The 24,138-nt window shown below is 35.6% G+C and overlaps 1 protein-coding gene across 7 annotated transcripts in view; it reads right to left on the bottom strand.

Moving 5' to 3' along the window:
• Positions 1-24,138, bottom strand: part of Dnm3 (dynamin 3) — a 531,047-nt gene that overhangs the window by 370,009 nt on the left and 136,900 nt on the right. For all 7 annotated transcript variants that reach the window (XM_010635626.2, XM_033762088.1, XM_033762089.1 and 4 more), the window contains exons 3-4: positions 23,632-23,781; positions 22,136-22,339 (exon numbers count right to left, since the gene is read on the bottom strand). In XM_010635626.2, the coding sequence (XP_010633928.1) occupies positions 22,136-22,339; positions 23,632-23,781 (354 nt within the window). The remainder of the gene's footprint in view (positions 1-22,135; positions 22,340-23,631; positions 23,782-24,138) is intronic.

The following is a 24,138-nucleotide window of genomic DNA, read 5'->3' as shown; positions in this document are numbered from 1 at the left end:
CTATAAGTTAAAAGTAAGACTTTATAAATTGAACTCGGCAAGTGCCCAACACAAAATGAAACACACACATACACCCAAAATTATCGTTGCAGTTTTGAAACACTAGGAAGAGACAAAAGATCCATTAAAAGTATTGGAAACCACTATAGTATCAAAATTTCCAGCAGTAAACTGGAAACCCAATAACAATAGAGTAATGTTTTCAAAATTCCAAAAGGAAATAATTTCTAAACTAGACCTACACTGTCAGTAAATGTAATGATGGAAAAAGATGTTTTCAAACTTGTAAAGTCCCAAAATATTTTGTTCCCTGCTTATCATTTTCTTAGGCAGCTATTAAAGGATTTGTTCCATAGAACAAAGGAGAAAACTAACAAAGAAGTCCAGGAAGGAGAGATAAAACCAAGAGAAAAAAGAGCATTTTCAGGATGGCATAGACCCCAGAATGGAGCTGAGGTAACAACAAATATCTACTGGAAAGAGAGGAGGCAGGTTTCAAGAGATGTTTACTTGTGTGAACACACACACACACCTGCACAAATCACGGTGAAAGGGTCCTAATGCCTAAGATCCTGAGAGAGTCCGGCTGCTGCAGAAGTGTCGAGAAAGCAGTAATGCCAGATGACAGATAGACAGATAGATAGATAAAACAAATCAAAGTGAGACAATAGTCAAATTCAAAGAAGACAGTATAATGCAAGAAAGAGAAATTTAATCATATTTTTTGGTACCAGGGGTCAAACTCACGATCTTGCACTTGCAAGGCAGGCACGGGTGCCACCGAGCTAAATCTCTGGCCTTTTAATCATAAACTTACCCCATGATTCAGCAGTGAATAATGTTTTCAGAACTATAAAAATTCACTCAACAAAATATGACTGTCATCATATTGGAATGGAAAGAGAGAAATGTGTATGTGTTAAGTAAATATAGGTATGGGAAAGGAATACAACAGCTAAAATTTCCTTCCCTACATTAGAAAGTCAAAGGAGAATATATATAAAGTTAAAAGCAAAATAAAACATAAAATTTCAAGAGACAGCATATTATGTGGAACTATGGAAGTAAACATCAAAAAGAACATTAAAAATGTTGAAAATAGCTGCTTCTAGAAGTCAGAGATCAGGACTTAAGAAGGATGAGGAAAGGACTGAGCTTTTATTAGAAGCCATTAAGATATCTATAGATATATATATCATATACATATATTAACCATATATAGTGTATGACATATATATATAGCCTATATATATAGCATTCATACATATATACAGCTTTAAGAAAAAGAGAGAGTTGACTGTAAACTTATTTCTGTTACTACTCCCTTACTTCTGGAAAGATAGACAAATCCATACTTAATGATACATCAGAAATGGCCAGGGGAACTATTTTCTTTTTCACAAATACATAGCTTAAGATAATCAATGAACTCCTGCGGGCAGACTCGATATTTCCATAGACAGATCTCAAAAAGCTATTGTCAGAAGCTATTTCAAAAGCTTTAAAAGCAATCCTCAGGAAACCTGGAGACCTGGATAAAATAAAGTACAATGTTCAACCCCGACTGTGTGCTGGCTTAATTAAGGATACAAAATAAAATCTACACGAGATAAGTGCTATTCTCAATTACACAGACAGAAAGACGTGCGAGTTGGAGAAGAAAACCGTACTTGCCTAAACGGTCACGGTCTATATGGCATAAAGCTGGCATTCAAATCCAGCAACCTAATTTTATTGTCAATGAATATATTCTTCTGCCCCGCCCCACCCACTAATTTCCATCGATAATTAGCTGTGCATTTACTGGAGAATTTAGTCAGATCATCTTGGCCTGTTAATCTACAGAGCTAAAAGTTTGATAAGATGTCTCTTTCAAGTCTAGAATTCTAGGAAGAGGAATAACTTCCAGACTGAAAAGATCATATACAGTAATAAATATAGAGCTATTTAATGCAATTCTTTCCTACTAAAAGGAAAATAAACATCATAAATTAAGAGATAATAAAAATTGAGGTAACTGTGTTTTAATTATGTTTCTCTTCAGTAAAGAATAGCCACCATGATGAGGCAAAGAGTTCTGATGAAGACATTGAAAAGACACACACTCGAGGCGCTTCAGAAATCTTATATTTATATAGCACAAAGGTCAAGGACCAGACTGTCCATGGCCCTTCCTAGCTTATCAGTAGGAAACTGTAAAAAGGACAATACCCATCACAGTGTATGTGCACTGTCCTGGGAAAATTATTAGCAATATTCCCTTTAACTCTCAAAAGAAGACATTCTGAAGGATGAATAATTATATGTTCTCTCTACTGCACCAAGGAAAAAGAAAAAAATAACAGCCCTGTGATTTAAAATTGAATAATGGGACTCTGTCCTCAAAAGTAAGGAGATTAGATGTCACTGGCCCATCCTCATAATATATAAAAAACTAAACACACTGAAAAATCAACAACCCTTCATAGATCTTTCAGAGATGTGAGATCACAAAGCAAGTTTTAGAGGGATTGGTGAATACAAGAATCATAATTTATGAGAGCAGGAATGTACGAGCAGAAAGACAAGACCCATCAAAATGACTCAATTATATGTTATATACAAAAATCTACTCTAAACATAAAAATACACACAGATTAAAGGTAAATGGTTAGGGAAATATGTAACATGCTAGTGCTAATGAAAAAGTGGGAATAGCTATATTAATTTCAGACACACATCAAAAGTTCTGCTCAGCAAAAATAGTATCAAAAGAGTAAGAAGACAAGTCACAGGAAGAAAATGTGTGTGGCACACACAGACATCTGATAAAGAACTGTTGTCCAAAATATACAAAGAATTCATTCAACAATAAGAAAATAAACAATTCAATTTTAAAATTGGAAAAGAACCTGAACAAATACCTCATCAAAGACGTTAAGCAGAAAGCAAGAAAGCACATGGAAAGATGTTCAACGCTGCATGTCATTAGGAAATAGCAATTAAAATAACCACAAGGCATCACTGTACACCTATAAGGGCGGCCTAATGTATAAAAATGACAATGCCAAATGCTGATGAGGAAGGGGAGGGCAAGAACTTTCCTCTATTGTTGACAGGAATGGAAACCAGTACAGCCACTCGGGAAGATGGTTTGGTGATTCTAACAAGACAGACTTACCACATGATCCAGGAATTGGGCTTCTCTGTATTTACCTTAATGAGTTAAAACTTTCGTCCACATCAAAACCTGCACATGGATATTTATAGCAGCTTTATTTCTAATTGCCAAAATTTGGAAGCAATCAAGATGTCCCGTGTAGGTTAATGGATAAATAAACTATGTTTCTTTCATCAGATAAAGGAATGTTACACAGTGCTAAAAAGAAATGAGCTATCAAGCCATGAAAATATACGGAAAAAACTGAAATGTATATTACCAAGTGAAAAAGCTACATACTTGCCTCCTCACCTTCACAATGCCATCACCCTCTTCTCTTGACCAAATCCTACCCAACTTTCAAAATTCGTTTCAAGCCCTACCAGGCTCCCAAAAACATAAGTCGAGGTCTTTTAGCCCTTAAAGCTCTTCATACACTAGTTTATGTGTTTGCCTTACTCATTAGGCCATCAACAATGCACACAGAAACTCCACATAATCTACATGCTACAAGTTACTCATATGAATACCAAACACAGAGTAGAAGTCCACTAAACGTCTCTTTAGTAAATGAATAAAGTAACAGGAAGTATAAGCTTATTTGTCTTGGAATCAGATAAGAATTGATATACAAATTCCAGAAAAGATATAGGATATTATTCTACCGTGTTACCTAGGCTTGCTGTTAACACGTGGTGATTTTCTTAAAAGAATGCTGCCAATTTTTCATTTTACATGGACAACTAGATTATAATATGTTGTTTCATTTAATTTAAGACGTGGGACAATACCAAGCCCCAAACCACATTATGAGTTGCCAAAAGGCTAATCTGGAATGCTGTGTACACTGAAACAACAGCAATGAAAAAAAAGAACAATACTGAATTAATGCAAAAATGTATACAACAAAATTAAAAACAGACTTAGGAAATTAGATGTCCTTCAGTTAATTCATTTTTGTTTTGGGCTTTGGTGGGACTTGGAGGAGGACTGGAAATAAATGTTGTTCTTTCTGTTTGGCAAAGATTATGGAATAATTTATTTCTGAAAGCAATCAGTAATGAATAGGAAGTTTCTTTTTTTCCCTGTAAGTTTTCCATGAATATTATTCTTTTATTATTTCCAACTATTCTGAATAGCAGTTTTCATTTTTCAAAATTATCAGGTAATATTATTTCCTATAAATCTAGGTAAAAATATTAAGTAAATAACAGAAAACAGAAAACTTATGGTCACTATGGCAACAGACTGTTTCTTGATCGTCAATACAGTCCAGTTTAGCAAAGTACTTGGAAGAGGTAATATTTATGGAAGGAAGTGAGGGGAAAAAAGAGAGAGAGAAAGAAGAAAGAAGAAAAGAGAAAGAATTGCTTCAAAAATAAGAAAATCTATGTGTAAGGTTGTACATTTACTGAGAAATCCCACTTAAAATAGACAAAGTCATGAAAAAACAAAACAGTCTCCACATGGACTTAAATCCACAGCTCTTTGTCTGAATCCATTTTCTTCTTTCCTCGCTGGCACACAGCTAACTTACATCTCCAAACCTCATGGACAATTGAGTTACAGTCTCCCTAACGTTACTTGTAATTGAACTCTAGCCAGTGGAATGTGAACAGAAGTGATATGAGCCACTTCTAGTGTTGGTCCATCTAACTCCCCACCTCTGCTCCTGCATGCTTCTTACCTCTAATTACTGGCTCTAAGGATAGTAGGTCCTAAGTCCCTAAGCATAACAAAGTAGGACAATTCTGAATCTCTGAATGACATGGAGCATAAACACCATAGCACCCTGGATGTCCACTTAGGACTTCTGTTTGTGTCATCACATGTTGGAGTCCACTTGTTACCATATATTAAGAAAAATAGTAGCTCTTCTAAGAAAAGAGCTACCATGAGAAAAACCTTGCATAGGAAGGTTGAGTGGCAAGGAAAACAAATATTACAAGTTAGAAAGTTTCTTACTTTGCAAACCTGAAGCACATAACTGGTAAAGTAGCCTAGGTACCTGCTGAAAGGAAAAACTGCTGGAAAGAGCCCAAATACTAATTTGTCTTGATTGTTACTTGCTGCTTAAAGCAAGGTATTTCAGGAAGATACTAGTTCATACAAGAATTTTATCATTTTGTTAGTAGAAATACAAGGCTTTAGAGAAAATCTAGAAAACTGAATCCACTCATTTTTTTAAAAACAATTGTTCTAGTGACTCAAATGATAAAAGAAGAGAACAAAGAGTCCCTAAGCAGTAAAAGTACACTAAAAAATTTCAGGTAGGGAAAGTGTTTAGCAATTTCTTCTTTGTGTTATAAAAGACATTATAATACATAAACATATATATATATATCCCTCATAATATATGTGTTGCTCATTCATATATATATTTATATATCCTTCATATATATGAAATGTATATATTATATATATATACATACCAATTGTTTCCAGAGATTAAACACAGGTTGCACAAAACTGTGATATATGAGAGAAGAGAAACAAAATAAGCCATGTAATTACCCACTTTCTACTTGAAGGCTATCATGGGTTAGATATAAATGGCCCCTAAAAATCTCACACATTCAGAGGTGGAGGTTTTAGAAGGTGAAGAGATCGTGGAGGTGCTGTACTCACACCTGAATATTCTATTAATAGACGGGGCCTGGCTGGAAGTGGATCCCTGGGGACATGACCTGGAAGTGTAGATTTATCCCTGGCTCCTCCCTTTGTCTCTCGCTGCTTCCTTCATATCAAGGATTGAACAGTTTTCCTCTGTCATGTGTCAGTTTTCCTGTTATTTCTGCTGTGAAGCCAGCTAACTATGGACTGGACCCTTTGAAATCATGAACCAAAATAAAGCTGTCCTCCTTTAAGTTGGGAGTGGCAGAAATTTTGTCTCAGTGATGGGAAAGTGAGTAATATATAGGCAGCTTCTGAGTACAATGTAAAGAGGAAGCATCCACAGAGATAACATAAGTAATGCTTAATCGAGGTGAAACAGATTAAAGTTTAAAGACATCAAGATATTAGATTGCTTAGCATAGTGTACCAGTTTAAAGGAAGCCAAATAAAATAAGAGTTCCAGAAATTTTCATAGGACTCCTGTTGAGTTTTTGTTTAAATACATGCACATATAAGAAAATATAACACATGGTTAGATGAAAAAAAAAAAAAACTCCCAAAATACTATAAGACAAAAAACATTCCGATCCAGAGATCACACAGGAATAAGAATCATTTAAGTTCCTACTAGCTAGAATGGACAGACTTTGTTGAATATGGAGTGCTTACAGAAACAACAGAAGGATCAGATTTCAGTAAACTCTACTGCAGACCCACACTTCTAAAAAAAACTTTAAAAATGCGCATTAAAAAATCAAACTAATCAAAAGATTATGTTCAGCACTTTTTAAAAAAAACAGAGTGGGGGGCAGGGATTTAGCTCAGCAGTTCGGTGGCTTGCCTTGCAAGCGCAAGGACCCGAGTTCAATCCCTCTACCAAAAAAAAAACCAGAGGGAAATTCACCATTCAATAAAGTAAATTCAAAATACACAACATTTAAACAAATACCACTAGATATAGGAAGCTGAAAGAAAGTCTGACCCACAACTGGTATTTAAAAGAAAAAGCTGTCAATAGACTTCCATCTAGAATCAATAAACTTCACAAATGACATTAAATCAATTATAACAGTTATGCACTGAATACTGAAGAATATAAAAGAAAACATTGGGCCATGAATTTAGCTCAGTGGTGCCATGCCTGCCTCACAAGCACAAGGTTCTGAGTTTGATTCCAGTACAAAAAAGAAAAGAAAACATCATCATAATGAGAAAATAAAAGAATAATAATTGAAAAAATATACTTGATGAAAATGATAAATTCATAAACCCAAAAGTATAAGTAATATCAACAACACCAAGGTGCATTATAATTAAACTAATTTCAGTGACAAAAGAAAGCCATGAAAGCAGACTGGAAATAATAAATGAGAGATAAAAATATAAGAAAAACTGTAGACTTTTTAGCAGAAAATATGAAAGCAACAGTACATTAAAAGACATCATTAAAGTACTAACAAAAATGTTATCATCTGAAATTCTATATGCATAATATTTCTTTCTCATTTTAATATCTTTGAAAGATAACCAGCTATTGAAAGTAAAACACAATAACCATACACTCTGGGTATAATTTATAACATACAGAAGACAAATAAGACAACAGATTTAAATAAAATGATATTGATAAATAAATTGAAAGCAAATTGTCTAACTACTACAATTAAAAGGAAGTTTGGGTCAAAAAAGAAAAACCACTTAAACAAAAGTTGATAAACTGAAGGGAGAAATCAAACAAATCTCTTTAGAGAGAATATTTCTATCTCACTTACTAAAGAATAATAGAAAAAATTAAGAGAAATATAAGGTTTAAATTATACTACCAACATTTTTGACCTAAAGACCATCTATAGACGACATCATCCAATAATAGTAGAATATACTTTCCCTCTAAATATATATGGCCATTCAATATGGACCATATATGCCACCACCAAACAAATCTCAATAAATTTAAACGAAATAAAATCATACAGAAATTAATATCAGAATTGTATCTGTAAAATCTTTAAAATTTTTAAGTAAAGAACATATGAAGAAGTTAATGGTTAAATTTTTAAATATAGACAGTCTTAAACTTACTATGATTTAACTTAATGACGGTTTTGCTTTATAATGGTGCAAAACAATACATATTCAATAGAATACTTTGAATGTTGATGTTTTCCTGAACTAACAACACTGTATGTGGTACAATAAACTCTTGTAATGCTGAGCAATGGCAGCAAGCCATACCTCCCTGTCAGCCAGGTTATCCCAAAGATAAACAAACAATACAGTGTGTTGTGTTGTTAAATTATGATGTTTGGTAAATTAGATATATTAAATTTTAATTTATGATATTTTCAAATTACAATGGATTTATCAAGGCATAAATCATGTATATCAAGAAGTATCTATATTATAAACTGAAAAAAAGGTTGCTATATCAAAATTTATAGAATGCTATTAAAGGCTTACAGGGAAGTATATAGCATTAAAATGCTGTTATTACCAAATAAAACATGATCTAAGCTTGCATTTTAAGAAATTACACAGAAGAGCAAATTAAGTCCAACATCAAAGTTTAACTAATAAAAGATGGAAGTGAATGAAAGACAAAATAAATAAGTAATAGATAAAATCAATTATTTGAAAAAAATCAATGTCTTGGTCGCTTTCCTTGTCACTGAGACAAAATACCCACAGTTTAGAGGGGAGAGGTTTACTTAGGCTCACAGTTTAGTTGTGGTTAGCCGGTTCCACAGCAGAAATGGCATGGGGCAAGGGCTGGGTGGAGGAGAGCTGCTCACATCATGGCAGCCACAAGGCAGAGACAGAAGGCAAGTGCCTGGGAGGGAGACACACTCTTCCAGATCACACCCCCAGAGATCTGTGTCTTCCAAGCAGAACCCCACTGCCTAAAAGCAAGCCTGCTACAGTGCTCTCATAATCAAATCACCTTCCCAATGCCTCAGCTCTGAACACATGAGGCTCTTGGGGGTTAGCTAGCTCTTAACCATAACAACCAATAAAATCATCTGCACTTATCTTTGATGCAACTTAATACACTCCTAGCTAAAACAAGAGTAAATCAAATGCATAAGATTGTAAAGAAAAAAATAAAACTTTTAAATACAAAGATCATGAATATATATAGAAACAGAATATTTCAGAGAGCCTACAAAGGCTACCAGAACCAATGAGTTTATTTGTTTTTGTTTTTTGTTTTGTTTTTTCTTTGCTTTTGTTTTTTTTGTTTTGTTTTGTTTTGGTTTGGTTTTTGGTTTTTTGAGACAGGGTCTCACTACATAGTTGAGACTGATCTGGAACTCACTATGTAGCCCAGGCTGGTCTCAAACTCACAGCAATCCTCCTGCCTCAGCCTCCCAAGTGCTGGGATTACAGGCATGCGCCACCACGCCCAGGCAGTAAGTGAGTTTATTAAGGTAACATAATATAAAGTCAATATACAAAAATGTGTTACTTCTATGTATTGGCAGCAAAAGCCCCTCCCATGCTGGGATTACAGGCATGCGCCACCACGCCCAGGCAGTAAGTGAGTTTATTAAGGTAACATAATATAAAGTCAATATACAAAAATGTGTTACTTCTATGTATTGGCAGCAAACAGTTTGAAATTAAAATTACTCTTAAGTAATATTTACAATGCACCCAAAGCATAAAATATTAGGGATACATTTAAACTAAATATAATATAGTTTAATAATATATATATATGTATGTATGTATATATATATATATATATATGACATGCAAACTGAAAACTATAATACACCATAAGAAAGACCTAAATAAATGTAAAGAAATGCCATTTTCACTGATTTGTTAAGTCATTTCTTTCCAAATTGGTCCACAGTAGCACTTTCCAATGAAATTTACTGCAGTTAAAGGGATATACCACACGTATCAACTTTCCAGTCCAAAGCCTCTTAACCATATGAAACTTACCACTTGAAATACAGTGTGATGGAATAATAATCATTAATGTGTTTTTTATTTTAATTAACTTACATTGTAAAAGCTACATGTGGCTAGAAGCTAACACACTAGACAGTGCCAGCTGTAAATTTAATGTAATTCCAAACAACTCAATGAGATTTTTGTAGAAACTGACAAGACAATTAAAAATTGAAGTAAATATACAAAATATCTATGATGACCAAAGCAATAATGAAAAAAGCCCACACGTACAGTGTCAAAAGCCACACATATTAGTATAAAGTGACAGTAATTAAGATGTGGTATTAGCATAAGTATGGTCACCCTAACCAATAAAACAAAATTTTGAGTTCAGAATTATAGGTTTAGTGAAAATAAATATTAAAAATATTTATATATACATGTACATAGAAATATAATTGACTTTGAACAAAGATATTTCTGCATTTTAATGGAGACAGGACAATGTACTCAAAATAAATAGTATGACAACCATTAGATTTCCATATGGAAGACAATGAACTGTGACTCTTTACACCATATTAAAAAAAAATTAAAATCACAGGCCTAAAATTAAAGCTAAACCCATAAAACTTCTAGATCAAAGTGTAGGAAAAAAACATTTGCAAAATGGGGTTAGGCAAAGATTTCTCAGGATAAAAGAATGAACTATGTAAGAAAAATTTCTAAATTGGACAACAAAATTAAAACTTTTTCTTCAGGAGATATGGCTAATGAATCTGTGCAGGTAATATGAGGGCTAAGAGAAAATATTAGCAATATATAATAAAGATATGCATCAGAATATTTTTAAAACTTAGTACTAAACAAGTAATGGTTTAAACAAGAGGGGTTGAGGTATAGCTCAGTGGTACAGCACATGTATAGCATATATGAGACGCTAGGTTGGATTTCCAGAACCATGAAGTAAACTGAATAGACATTTTGCAAAAGAAAATACGAATGGCCATATACAATTACCCAACAATTCCACTCTTACTTCTCACGTGGAATGAAGCGTACAAACACTGAAAATGTTTACATTAATATTTACGGCAGCTTTATCTGTAATAACCCAAAACTAGAAATATTCTAAAGATCCAACAACAGTTAAATGGAATGAAAAAACGTGGCAAGGTCACACAAGGAAATATGAGTCACCAGTTTACAAGAATGCACTCCTGACACACGCCGTGGTATACATGAACCTCAAAAATGCTAAAGCCAGATACAAATACTGCCTATGTATGACTGCATTTCTATGAAACTTTAGAAAATACAAATCTAAATTATAGTGACAGAAAACAGCTCAGTGTTTTCCTGGACCCAGGGGTGAGGTACAAGGGTAAAGAAAGACAGAAGTAACAAGGGAACCTTTATAGGTGATGGAAACTCTTTTAACTAGTTCACGCCGACTAACTTATAACTAGTTAATACCACCAGGTCTCTCTTATTAAACACTACCCTTTACATCCACACCAAACCCAAGCTTCACTGGTCACCTGTCCTCCCCAAACAGGTACTTCTCCAACAGCATAAGTTTCTATTAAGTCAGTTGTTACTGGGACCTAATTAATAGGGAACTACTGGCACTATTATCAGAAACCATGGCTTCTAAAAATGAAACACACAAACACACACACACACACACAATTGCATAGGCATATAATTTTGGAAGGGTTGGCTTTGGCTTTGCACATCATAATGGTTTATATAGACCAATGGTATATATACGATCCATCAATGTGCAAAGAGCTTCGGTCAAGCAACAGTGCCGGCGGCCCTAAAGAACAATAAGATAGAAGTTTAAAGCAGAGGTTAATGTCGCTGAGTGGGTCTGAAGCTTAGTTGGTGTACACTTTCTGAAACAGCAAAAATTAATTGGGTTTTTAAAAAGACTTTCTAACAAAAATTCCTGATGGAAAAATAACTTGACAGGTGGGAGAACCAAGATTCACTAAACCACATTTTAACCATTGAATAATTTATCTTTTGTAACATTCTCATAGAGCTTATCAATCACCAGCCACTCTTCTAAGTACTTTGCAGACATCAATTCACTTAACATCATAATAACCTTATAAGGAAGGTATTATTATCCCTATTTTATAAATAAGGATTCTGAGGTGCAGAAAGATTAAGAAAGTGATCCATGATTACCCAATCAATATTATAGAGCTAAAATTTGGCAGGGCCAAATCTTAAACTCCAAAGTTTGTGCTATTAACAGCCAAGCTGTATTGTTTTGAAATGTAATGTTTATATTTTATGGCTTTATTAATGGAAATTCACATTAAGGCAAACTTTCCTTGGACTGACTCTGTTATTTTAGCAGAACAGCTTGTGCTTTCATTCCAACATGCTGCCTGTTTCCTCCACTCACCTGTCTGCCAATTCTTCTCACTGTGCCATCTGGGGCCGTCTTTACTGTCACCAAATTGGTCCACCACATCCACGCTCCTGTCACAGCACCCTCTATCAATGCCTGCATAGCCACCGCGAACACATCTACAATTTCTTGAATGTTTCAGCATCCTGGATTCCTTGCCACTCTTGGTTCTACCAGTACCCAGGCAACGTCAGTGTACAGGATGGTGCTGCATCCAGTTCTCTGACCACTTGGGCTCCTAACCCCTTCCGCTCCATGATTCTCACCTACATGTCCTTGTAGCGGTTTTCTCCTGTGACCACATCCTGGATATTTATAACCTAGACTCATCTGTTCTAGCTGTAAATCATAAACTCTCCTACTGTCCAAGCGCAGGTTCCTATTCTCCAATTCCTTTGTTCTCTATATAAATATATTACAGTTCCTCAATCTTATTTAGGATTTCATTTCCCTAAAACTTTTAAGTTCTTTTCGGCTTCACTTTCTTCTCTTCTTCACATTCTATCTTTCCAACTATTTTGCCAATGTCCTGAAATCTGTTGCCCAATTTCTTTCTCACCCAACCAACAGTGCAAATTCCTCTCCCAAAAGCAATCAATTTTTTACCTCCCGCAATGCAAGTGCTGAATATTTTTGGGTCAAACAGTTCTAACACTTAGTGCAAGGGGGCTCTGCCCTCACAGTCTTTCAGGTCTACCCTTTCTCCTTTCACCTCTGTCTATGTCTCTGTCTCCCTCACCTCTCCCTCCACCTCTCCCCCCTCTCTCCCTTTCTCTCTCTCTCTCTCTCCTTCTCTCCTGACTGTAATGAGGATGAAGAAAGGGACAGAAAATGGAAGAGAAAAAGAAAGGAAAGGATCCTGAATGTCAGCCAGGAAAAATTAAGAAGCTACAGACATTTTGAAAATAATTTTTGTTTTTGTTTTTTCAAATGGTCATATTTCACTCATACTGTCCACAAAATAATTATGAGGCTCTCGTTGAGTTATATATTCTGGGGATGGCTTGTACAAAATTTTTATACTATGTTAATGGAAACGTTAGAAACTCACAGTTAGATCAGAATCCAAGAGTAAGATTTAATTGCATAAGCAACTAGTGACTGTATTTCAAATTTTAATTTTGAAATAGCATAGACATGGGAACATAATTATTCTATAATATTACAGTCAATTTAACTAAACACTGAATACTGAAGCAAAATATCCATACATTATATAAAGATAATTCTTGAGAAAATAAACATTCATATTTCTAATTTCCAATTAAATTCATGGGAAGAGAGAATATTTTTATTGCTTTCTACTTTTTTACTTTTCCCTATAAATAGCTTTCCTTTTCTACGTTAAATTTCTATATTTGAACTCCACAAGGAGCACCTCAGAAAAGGTATAAACTTGTTCAAGCAATGTCTTTACAGTGACCCCCAGCGGCAAAAGAAGTGAATGTGTCAGTTTCAATAATTCCCATCATGGCCTTCACCACTGCCAGTCACAGGTTCCATTTAACAGCACATGTACTTTGTCAAAGATCTGCACATGTTCTTTCCTTTCTCTTTAGAAAATAACCAACCTTTATCCCTGTGTGATCTCTCTCTTTCTCTCTTGCACACACACACACACACACACACACACACACACACACACACTGAGTTCTAAACATATTCTCTTTCTCCTCTTTCACATAAATTTCAAAATCAGGCCCAATTTATTGTCCCAATTAAAATAGCATAGCAAGAGTACTTTATTGAAAACGTTTTAAGATGAGTTATTTAATGTAATACCTTCAGTTCTAAATAAGACTCAAACTTACTCTTTTAAATCTTGTAGTGGAAGCCGTTCTTTACTCTTGAACAAGGCCATTTCTCCACATATCTTTGAAAAAGTGCTGATTTACAACATAAGATCTGAGAAACTTACTTGAGTTGTATAGGCAAATAACTCTGATCTGGGAATGGGAGGTTGGAAAGGAAAAGGGGAAGTAAAGGTGATTAAGATGATGTTATGGCTTCTGTCTAGATGTTAACCCAAAGCCTTAAGAGGTCTTAGGCAGGGCTTTCAGAGGTGGCTGGAGCTAGGGTGTGTAATGCTGTGATTAAGTGTGCAAGGGTGTGTGATTACTAAATTAGCCTCTGATTTCTTTGGCATGGTTCTGGGTGTGGATAATGGAAGGCCCACCATGGGTGTGAGTGGCACCACCCAAAGGGCAGGTAGCCTGGATGGATATAAAGGGACAGAAAGTAGGCAAGCCTGCTGCTGCTTCTTCACTACTTTGTTGCTTTGCTGCCTTCTGCCCACCATGAACTGTTTCTCCTCTGCAATGCCCCTCTGCCACGCCACCCTGCCTTGAAACCAGCCAATTATGAACTGAAACCTCTACAAACTGTGAGCTACAATAAACCTTTCTTCCTTTAACTTTGAGTGTCAGGTATTTTGTCTCAGCAATGAGAATAAGCATCAAAACAGATGCAATGTGCATATATACCAGTTTCCCAAGATGAACATAATTATTTATTGCAAACATAAACTAATGAAGTATAATAAAAAATGCAAGTATATACAATGCAAAATAGCAACATGCATTTGAAGTGTTCATGATTCTCAGGCTTTGGAGAACAATATTAAGATGATAGATTCCATATACTTCCTATAAAAGTTTTGATCACACGGGATTGTAAGAGCATATATATTTGTGGCCCTTGCTTTCTTTAGAGCAGACATATAACTTTCTCTTTGTTTCAGCCTCATACATAGTAAATGCTCAATTTAAAAGAAGTATGTATTAAAAACAGCAAAATAAAAGATAGATGAGAAGAAATAGGGTGCTAGACCTTTTGCAAATGGTAAGGGGATCTAGAGATGGAAAAGGGGAAGAGTAAGGGGAGGGGAAGGGGAAGTAAAAAAGGATTAAAGTACAATATGCACATGTACCATCTCCCCAAGACAAGTAGCAAACATGTATTAATAAAAAATTTACAAAGAAAAAAGAATGATGAATTGAACTGAACCAACCTGCAATAATTTTTTCAAAGATCACAAATATGTTGGTTTTAGTGCTTGTTCTCAGAACTTTATTTGAAAGAGACCAAAAAAATGTTACATAGGTCTCTCTCGTGCTAACCTCTAAAATATGACACCTAAGTTTTGTGGTCCATGCCTGTAATCCCAGCATTCTGTGAAGCTGAGCCAGGAAAATTCAAAGTTTCAATGTACCCTGAGCAATTTAGAGATGTAATGAGATTCCACCTCACAATAAAAAATTAAATTTTAAAAGGCCAGGGTTGTAGTTCAGGTTGAAAGCCCTGAATTCTATCCCTTGTACAACAACAGAGGAAGAAGAGGAGGAGGAGGAGGAGGAAGTCAAAATATTGCTTCTATACATATGAAATTATTTCCCCTTAAAGAATAAGATATCTTTAAATATATTGACAGATTCAATTAATATCAATAATATTAATTGATATAGGCTGTCAATACATTTATTTAACATCTATAAATTTTCTTAATTTGGTTAAATCGTATGCTAAAAATTTCAAAGTAAAAATAGGAACCAAATTAGGGGCAAAGAATACATTACAGAAGCTAAAATATAGGCCTTCTCCATTTTGCTTCTTATATTTGCAGTTTATAAAAACATTTATTGCATTGAGTGCTGACTAAATGCCTGGATGTTGGAAGTCTCTGCTCAACTTAATAGCACCTCCAGCCTCTCCATGGCGAGGTGGAAAAGTGGATGCCTGCTAAGCATCCCCAAAGGTCAATGACTATCAGTTTACATCACCCAGGGTCTTCAACTTTATTCAGATTGAAGAGGAAGACATCAAAAAGCAAAAACTTGAGAAAATAGGTAGGGACACATCTGCACAAAACAACTGAAGTCAGCCTCCAGCTTCGTGGTCAATTCTACCCCAATTCACAAATGTCACCTCAAGAGGAAACGGCGCCCTCCTTCCAGCAAGAGGTCTAACATTCCTCCTGGCATGAATTCATACCCCAGGAAGGCCTCTGATCATGTTAGATTTTAAAATGAAATTCCTTTGCTGTAAGATAAATCACCATGAAAGGAATTTCCAGACACACTTGCCTCCCTAGTGAGCCCTTTGAACAGTCTTCTATTACAGATGACAAGCTTGATGGGTAATACTAAAATACTGCTGTGACCCAAAGATAAAAGGCACAGTGACAGTCTTCATGGGTAATGAACTCATTGCTCAAGTAATAAATCAGGACCACCACTGACTCCCCCGCTTTCCACACAGAAATTGTGTTTCCTTATGATGAACTCAGCTAAGGTATAGTAACCATAAAACATGAAGAAGTCAGAAACACTGCTTGCCATATTGAAGAGAAGTGAAAACATAGCATCTTTATTACATTGTCATTAAAACCTATCAGGATAGGTGGATATTAAGCCATCATAAATAAATGCAGTAAGATAAAAAGCTGTCTCCCCACTAATCAATCCACAGCTAACCCATCCATATCTGGATGAGCTGAGGATATGCCGTCTGCTGCCCTGTTGGTCTTCAGGACTGATTTGTCTGGCTATGCAAGTGGCCTGCTCTCACCAGGTCATGTACATTTCCCCTGACATGTTACCCTTGACTAAAGTGGAAGACTAATAATTTAAGCCACAGAGGATCATTCTTCAGTCAAGTGTATCTGAATTAGAATCTTATCCACCAATGTATATATTTATACAGGTTTTAGAGAAGTAGTGCATTTTAGGTAATCAGTACTACTTTGTATTAAGTTAAGCCTGTTTGACACAGGCAGGCCATTTTCACCTAAGCAGGACTTGAGTGTATCTGAATATACAAGGGCTAATAAAAATATATGTTTAATTTTTTAATATATTACAGTAAAAGATAGATTACCATCAACTCCCCTTCAAAATGTTCCCCTTCACTTTGAACACATTTATTACATCATTCTTGCTACTTTCTGAAGTAGTACTGGAGGTCCTCCTTTGAAAGTGTCTTTATAAGATGTGACCAGAAATACAGTGAATACTGCTGCCAAGTGCCATCCAGTGGAAAAGCAGGCTCATAAAAACATTACAGTGTGTCCTCATCCACCTCATTCCATAGGTCTGGCACCACAAAACTTTTGGCTCTATCCTAAAGTCAAAATTATAACCAAAGACATTGAGGCAGCCCTGACAGTGCAAGTAGACCCACATGAAAGAGGACTTCCAGAACTGCTTCAGAAAGTGGCAAGAATTATGGGATAAGTGTGTTCAAAATGAGGAGCAGGATTTTGAGAAGATTAATGAGAATGAATCTTTTACTGTAATAATATTTTGATTTAAACATTCACTGTATTTTTATCACACCTCATATTCTCAGGGAAAAATGTATATTTAAGCCAATTACAAATTTTGCATATAATTATATCCAAAATAAAAGCCTCTGTAAAATAACTAATACTATAATTTTAGAATATATTAATACATTACATTAAATAAGTTTCATGATGGAATAATTCTCTTAGTATATGTAGAATGTTACAGAGTTGTGGCTAGACAAAGTTCAAGCTTTTTTTTTTTTTTACATCATTTGTGAAGGCTGTTCTTACTGAGTAAGTGAAAATGCTAAGCAAAGCTTTAAGGGGAATGGCTAGACTATTTGAAAGTCAAATTCCAAGCCATTGGAATTATATAATGTTTTACTTTCTTTCTGTATGGTGGTCTTTTCAAACTGTTCTTATGTACTTAGGCTTTCAGGAGGTCAGTTAGGGTGAGAAGGTTTTTCCAGGTCACACACACAGGGTCACATAACAATCCTGCAAGCCCATAGTGTGTTTGTGAAGCCCATCCTCACCTACTTCTCTTTTTACTTTATCAGACCACCCTGTAGGAATAGCCTTATTAGACAATATGGATAAAAGAACACAGGATTGAGAAGCAGATCTTTCATATCTTGATTGTACGTCAACTTTTGTAAACCTTAATATCTAATCTCTAAAATTAAATAACCTCAAAAGGTTATGTGAAAATTAAATAAGATCAATTATTATAAAATAATAATAAAGATAACTCTAATTCTAAATGTTAACCAAATGCTGGCAATTATTTTCCTCTCAAAAATACCGAAAGGCAACCCTATAAGTTGTATTTTATTCATTGTATAGAACTCATATTTTAGTAAACATGTGTTTAAAATAATCAGTAACATTGCATAATCCAAACTCCCAACCACATCAACATGGATGGTATTTTTTGTTCGTTTGGTTGGTTGGCTGGTTGGTTGGTTGGCTGGTTGGTTGGCTGGGTTTGGTTTGGTTTGTTCTTTTTGAGACAGGTCTCACTATACAGTTCAGGCTGGTCCCGAATTCACTATGTAGTCTAGGCTGGCCCTGAACTCATGGCAATCCTCTTGCTTCCACCTCTCTAGTGCTGGGATTACAGGCATGACCCACCACCACAGCCAAGTCTTACTAATATTTAAAAACTAAAATTGTAAAAGATTTATTTTGACTATTTTAATAATGTGAAAATAAAAAAGGTTCACCTGTAAATTGCTAGATCAACTGTAAGTGACAAGGCCTCAAGTAGATTGGTGCCAGGGTAGGAGGAAAGATTGCCCTTGGCTTGGCTTGATGTGTTTCAGGCCTTGGGCCAGGTGCTGGTTAGAGACTCAGAATAAAGAGGCCCAGCACAGCCTCACCACAGAGACAATAATGAGTCCTTCCTGGAAGGAGCAGTTCCTCCATCGTACCTTACACGCACTAAGGGGCATCCTACTTTAAAGAAGTAAACAAACCTCAGAACACCTCTTTGAGAGCACATTCAGGTAACTCGTAATAACTAGACTAACTTGACTGAATTCTGCTGGACTATAACTTATTTTATTGACTTTATAAAATAATTAGGGCATGAGGCTTAGAAATGTCTATTTTCTTAGATCTTTTATATTTTAATCTTACATTTATTTATACAGATTTTAACTATATCCCCTAATCATTTTTCTTTCAGTGTCTTAAATAGAGAATGTTTACCAACAACAATAATGTTCAATTTTGTTAATAATGAAATCAAGATGTGACAGATGCAAAAATTCTCAACAAGATACTGGCAAACAGAATACAGAGAGTCATGAAAGAGATCATACACCTTGACTGTGTTGGATTTACCCCAGGGACACAAGGATGATTCAACATATGTAAATCAATTAATGTAATACATTGCATTAACAGAGCCAAACAAAAATCATGTGATCACCTCAACAGATTCAGAAAAAGCATTCAATAAAATTCAACACCATTCGTCATAAAAACCTTACAGAAAATTTGAATAGAAAGTCTTTATCTCAGCCTGATCAAGGCCATCTATGAAAAACCAACAGCCAGAATTATACTAAATAGTCCAAAACTGAAAACTTTCATGCTAAAATTAGGAGCAAGGGCAAGGGATTTAGCTCAGTGGTTCTGCCACCTGCCTCACGAATGCAAGGACCTGAGTTCAATCCCCAGTACCAAAAAATAAATAAATAAAGTAAAATAAAATCAGGAACAAGACAAGGATGTCCACTATCACCACTCCTGTTCAATACAGTTCTGGAAATGTTAGCCACAGCAATTGGGCAAGAGAAAGAAATAAAAAGGATAAATTTAGGAAAGGAAGAAGTTAAACTGTCATTATTTGCTGATGATATGATATACTACATAGAAAACCCCCAAAACCTCCACCAAAAGACGTACAGACTTTTTTTTCTGGTACCGGGGATCAAACTCAGGACCTTGTACTTGCAAGGTAGGTGGCGGTAGCACTGAACTAAATCCCTGGCAAAATTTATAGACTTAATCAACAGATTCAGTAGAATAGCTGGATACAAGGTCAACACTCAAAAAACAATAGCCTTCTTGTGCACAAATAACAGACTCACCAAGAGAAAAATTAGGGAAACAATTCCCTTCACTCTAGCACCCAAAAAATGAAATATCTAGGAATTAATCTAACAAAGGAAGCTACATTGTAAACTATAGGACTCTGAAAAAAGAGACTGAAGATGATATCAGAAAATGGAAAGACATCCCTTGCTCCTGGGTAGGAAGAACCAATATAGTGAAAATGGCCATACTTCCAAAAACTGCTACATAGATTCAATGCAACCCTGATTGAATTCCCAACAGTATATTTCACAGAACTAGAAAAAACAATGCAAAAAATTTATTTGGAACCAGAAGAGACCCAAAACAGCAAAAGCCATTCTAGGCAACAAAGACATGAAACAGGTACCACAATGCCCAACTTGAAACTATACTACAAAGCCACTGTGATGAAAACAGCATGGTACTGGCAAAGAAACAGATCCGAGGATCAGTGGAACAGATTAGAAGATGCAGAAACAACTTCACACATACTCAACCACCTTATCTTTAACAAAAGAACCAACCATCCTCACTGGAGGAAAATCACCTATGTAATAAATGGTGTTGGAAAAACTGGATTTCAATCTGCCAAGGATTAAAAGGAGATACATATCTATTATCATGCACTAAACTAAAATAGAAGTAGATTAAAGATCTAAATCTTTAGGCCAGGTCGTTGTGGCACATGCCTGTAATCCCAGCACTCAGGAGGCTGAGGCAGGAGGATCACTATGAGTTGGAGACCAGCCTGGGCTACAAAGTGAGTTCCAGGTCAGTTTCAACTACATAATGAGACCCTGTCTCTAAAACAAACAAACAAAAAATCTAAATCTTTAACCAGAAATAGTAAACTTGCTAAAAGATAAGTCAGGCAGAACTCTTGAAGACACTGGCATAGGAAAAGACTATGAACAAAACCTCAGTAGCACAGGAACTAGCACAAAGAATCAACAACTGGGATCTCATCTTATTAAAAAGCATCTGCACTTCAAAAGAAATCACCAACAGAGCTAAGAAACAGCCTACAATGTGGAAAAATGTTTTACCAGCTGTTCCTCAGACAAAGGTCTACTATCTAGAATATATTAAAAAAAACTTTTAAAAATCGGGCCCCCCAAATTTAAAGACCCAATTCAAAAATGGGCATCTGCAATGAACAAACCTTTCTCAGAAAAAGAAGTAAGAGCCACAAACAAACATATGAAAAAATGTTCAACATCACTGGCCATTTAAGAGTTGCAGATGAAAACAACACTGAGATTTCACCTCACCCCAAAAAGAATGGCTGCTATCAAGAAATCACACAATAACAAATGTTGGTAGGGTTGTGGGAAGAAAGGAACCCTTCTCCATTGTTGGTGGAAGTGCAGACTGGTGCAACCACTATGGAAATCAATATGGAGATATCTGAAGAAACTAGGATTAGAGGTCCCATTTGACCCAGCTATTCCCTTGCTGGGTATCTTCCCTGAAGAATTAAAAGAAACATACCAAAGCAATATATGTACACCAATGTTTATAGCAGCACAGTTTATAATATATGATGCTTGCAAACAGCCCAATTGCCCATCAACTGGAGACTGGATAAAGACATGGGTTTTTTTTTTTTTATTTAATAAAATGGAGTACTACTCAGCCATAAAGAATGAGAAACTAGAGACATTTATAGATACATAGATGTACATTGAGGCCATACTCTTAAGTGAAATAAATAGGACACACATGTGTAAACACCAAGTAACTTCTTTGGTGTGAGAAACTGTAAGTGTAAATAAGATTCAAATTGTACAACTGATAATGTAAAATACGAAGAAAAGTTGCAAAGGGGCAAGAGAAGTAGGAGGGGTAGGGAAAAGGAAAGAAGGGAAAGAAAAAATGTGAGGAAAGGAAAAAATTGAAACAAAGTCTTTGTAAATAGGGGAGGGTGGAGGAGTTGAAGGGAAGGCAATGCAATAGGGAAAAAATAAGAACCAAGATACATCGTGTAAAGGTACAAGATCCCAATGATGAATGTAACTGTACTGTATACCTAAAATGTACCAATAAACTCAATGAGAAAAAAAAAGAATTGGAGGGGAAAAAAAGAAATTAAGATGTGAGCATTTGTGTTACCTATACATATACCAAAGCCTTAGACATTTTACAATAATTCCCTATTGTCTAAAGGCCACACACTCACCTTGAGGATCGACTTCTTTAGCTAGCTTCAGTGCATCTGAGTTTGCGAGGTCAGTGTTGGCTGGGGTAACAGCCAAAATCAGACAGTTCTCCCTCGTGATGAATTGCATGATCATTTCTCTGATCTGATACTCAATATCTGGTGGCTGATCTCCCACGGGAACTTTAGTTATTCCAGGTAGGTCAATAAGGGTTAGATTTAGCACTGTGTGGAAAGGAGTAGAAGAGTCTTATGTACACCTTCAATGCTAAAAGACGTGCACTTTGCTGATTCACCTGTCACTTAGCTCAGCTTTATGCACTGTGCATCTAAATGACTCCAACCCAAGTATTTAGAATAAAAACCACAGGATACAAAATGGTTTTGCTGGTGTTCTCTCTTTGTATATGATTGTGCTATGCCAAATGATCATTTTAACATAATTTGAAAGGCACTGATTTGCATGCCTAACAGTTTCCTCAAAGAGCTCTATATCCTAGCTATAACTAGAGGGTTATAATTAAAACAACACACTAAATTCATGTGCTGTCTGACAGTTTTGTACATTACCTTCAAGTGGTATAAAAACTCTTGGGGTACGATTTGGCCTTCCTTTGAAAACACTATGCTCGTTATAGCAGGTTAACGACTTAGCCTACACGCAAGCTATTAGCTGTTTGTGTGGCTCTGAGGGTAGTGGTGAGTAGGCTACACAGGAGAAGGCAGTGACAGACTGGCTGTCATCCACTCACTGATAGCACCAAGGAGGCCTCATCACCGAGCTTACATCACTCATGCTCTGTTCTGAAAGAAAAGAGCTGGGCCGAAAACTAGAAACGCAGATCTGACCCACTCAAAGTTTAGTGAGTGTAAAAGTTATTTCTTATCACATATCATGAACTGGTGATCTAATTTGTAGGTTTCTGTGCATAGTGTAAGGATAAAAAATCACAATTTTGCTGGGCATGATGGCTCACGCCTGCAATCCCTGCACTGGGGAGGCTGAGAGGCAGGACTGCCACATGTTCGAGTGGCTACATAATGGGCTACATAATGAGTTCAAGGTCAGCCTGAATTACATTTCAATACCCTGTCTCAAAAAAGAAAAACAAAAATCATAGTTGATTCCTTAGGAAGAAAATAAATAGAAATATATAGAGCTGCCAGGAAATCAATAACAGAAGACTCAACCATAATACACATATTCTAAGGTTTCTGCAGACTGAAGATAATAAAAAGGGAAGTTTTCGTGTATACCCTCTTCAAATTCTGAAAGTTCATTGGGAAAAAAATATTTTTTTAAATGCCTAACTGGATTCTGATTTTTTAAAATCATCTTGTCTTGTCTCTCCTTAAATGCTTTAAGAGCCCTCTGAAACATATCATTTATGACAGTAGTCAAACATTATCCTAGAAAGTCAGCACTATTTGTAACTTCTGCATATGGGTGATATATGCTAACTAACCTAGACAAAATGTCTGAGGGGAAGAATTTGGAGGTTTAATATTTTTCTTACCGTGGGGTGAATAAACTCGTAAATTAATAGGTATAGAAGAAATGCCTTTATTCATTCCCGTCACTCGATCTGTTTCTGCTTCAATCTCATGGCGAACTTCATCAAAATCTGTAAATTTCTTTCCTTTGCAATGTAGAAATTCGGCATACTCTGAAAAACACAAATTAACACAATAGAGATGTGTGCATTTGTGCCATAAATATAGGAACATAATATTTCTTTAACCACAAGTCAAAGTACTGGATATTGTCCTTCAGCTATCATATGAGAGAACACACCAGTTACTAAATATCACCATTAATCACTCTAGAAATATTAAGTGGTGCAAGTGCTGTGGATGATAAACTTGCTAATTTTCAGGTAGTACTATAAAGAAATTCTCAAACTGTCCAGCCTATTAAGTAATATAAAAAGAACTGTGGCTGTCTAAATAATAAAACAACAGTACGTGATTGTTAAAGAAAGTACATTTGGGGTACATGCCAACCCTACCCACAAATCGTTTGC

The sequence above is a fragment of the Fukomys damarensis genome, unplaced genomic scaffold (assembly GCF_012274545.1).
Source record: "Fukomys damarensis isolate Sample0158 unplaced genomic scaffold, DMR_v1.0_HiC HiC_scaffold_11, whole genome shotgun sequence".
Classification (NCBI taxonomy): Eukaryota; Metazoa; Chordata; class Mammalia; order Rodentia; family Bathyergidae; genus Fukomys; species Fukomys damarensis.
Note: the sequence above shows the minus strand (reverse complement) of the source record. Positions and strands in the feature narration are given on the sequence as shown.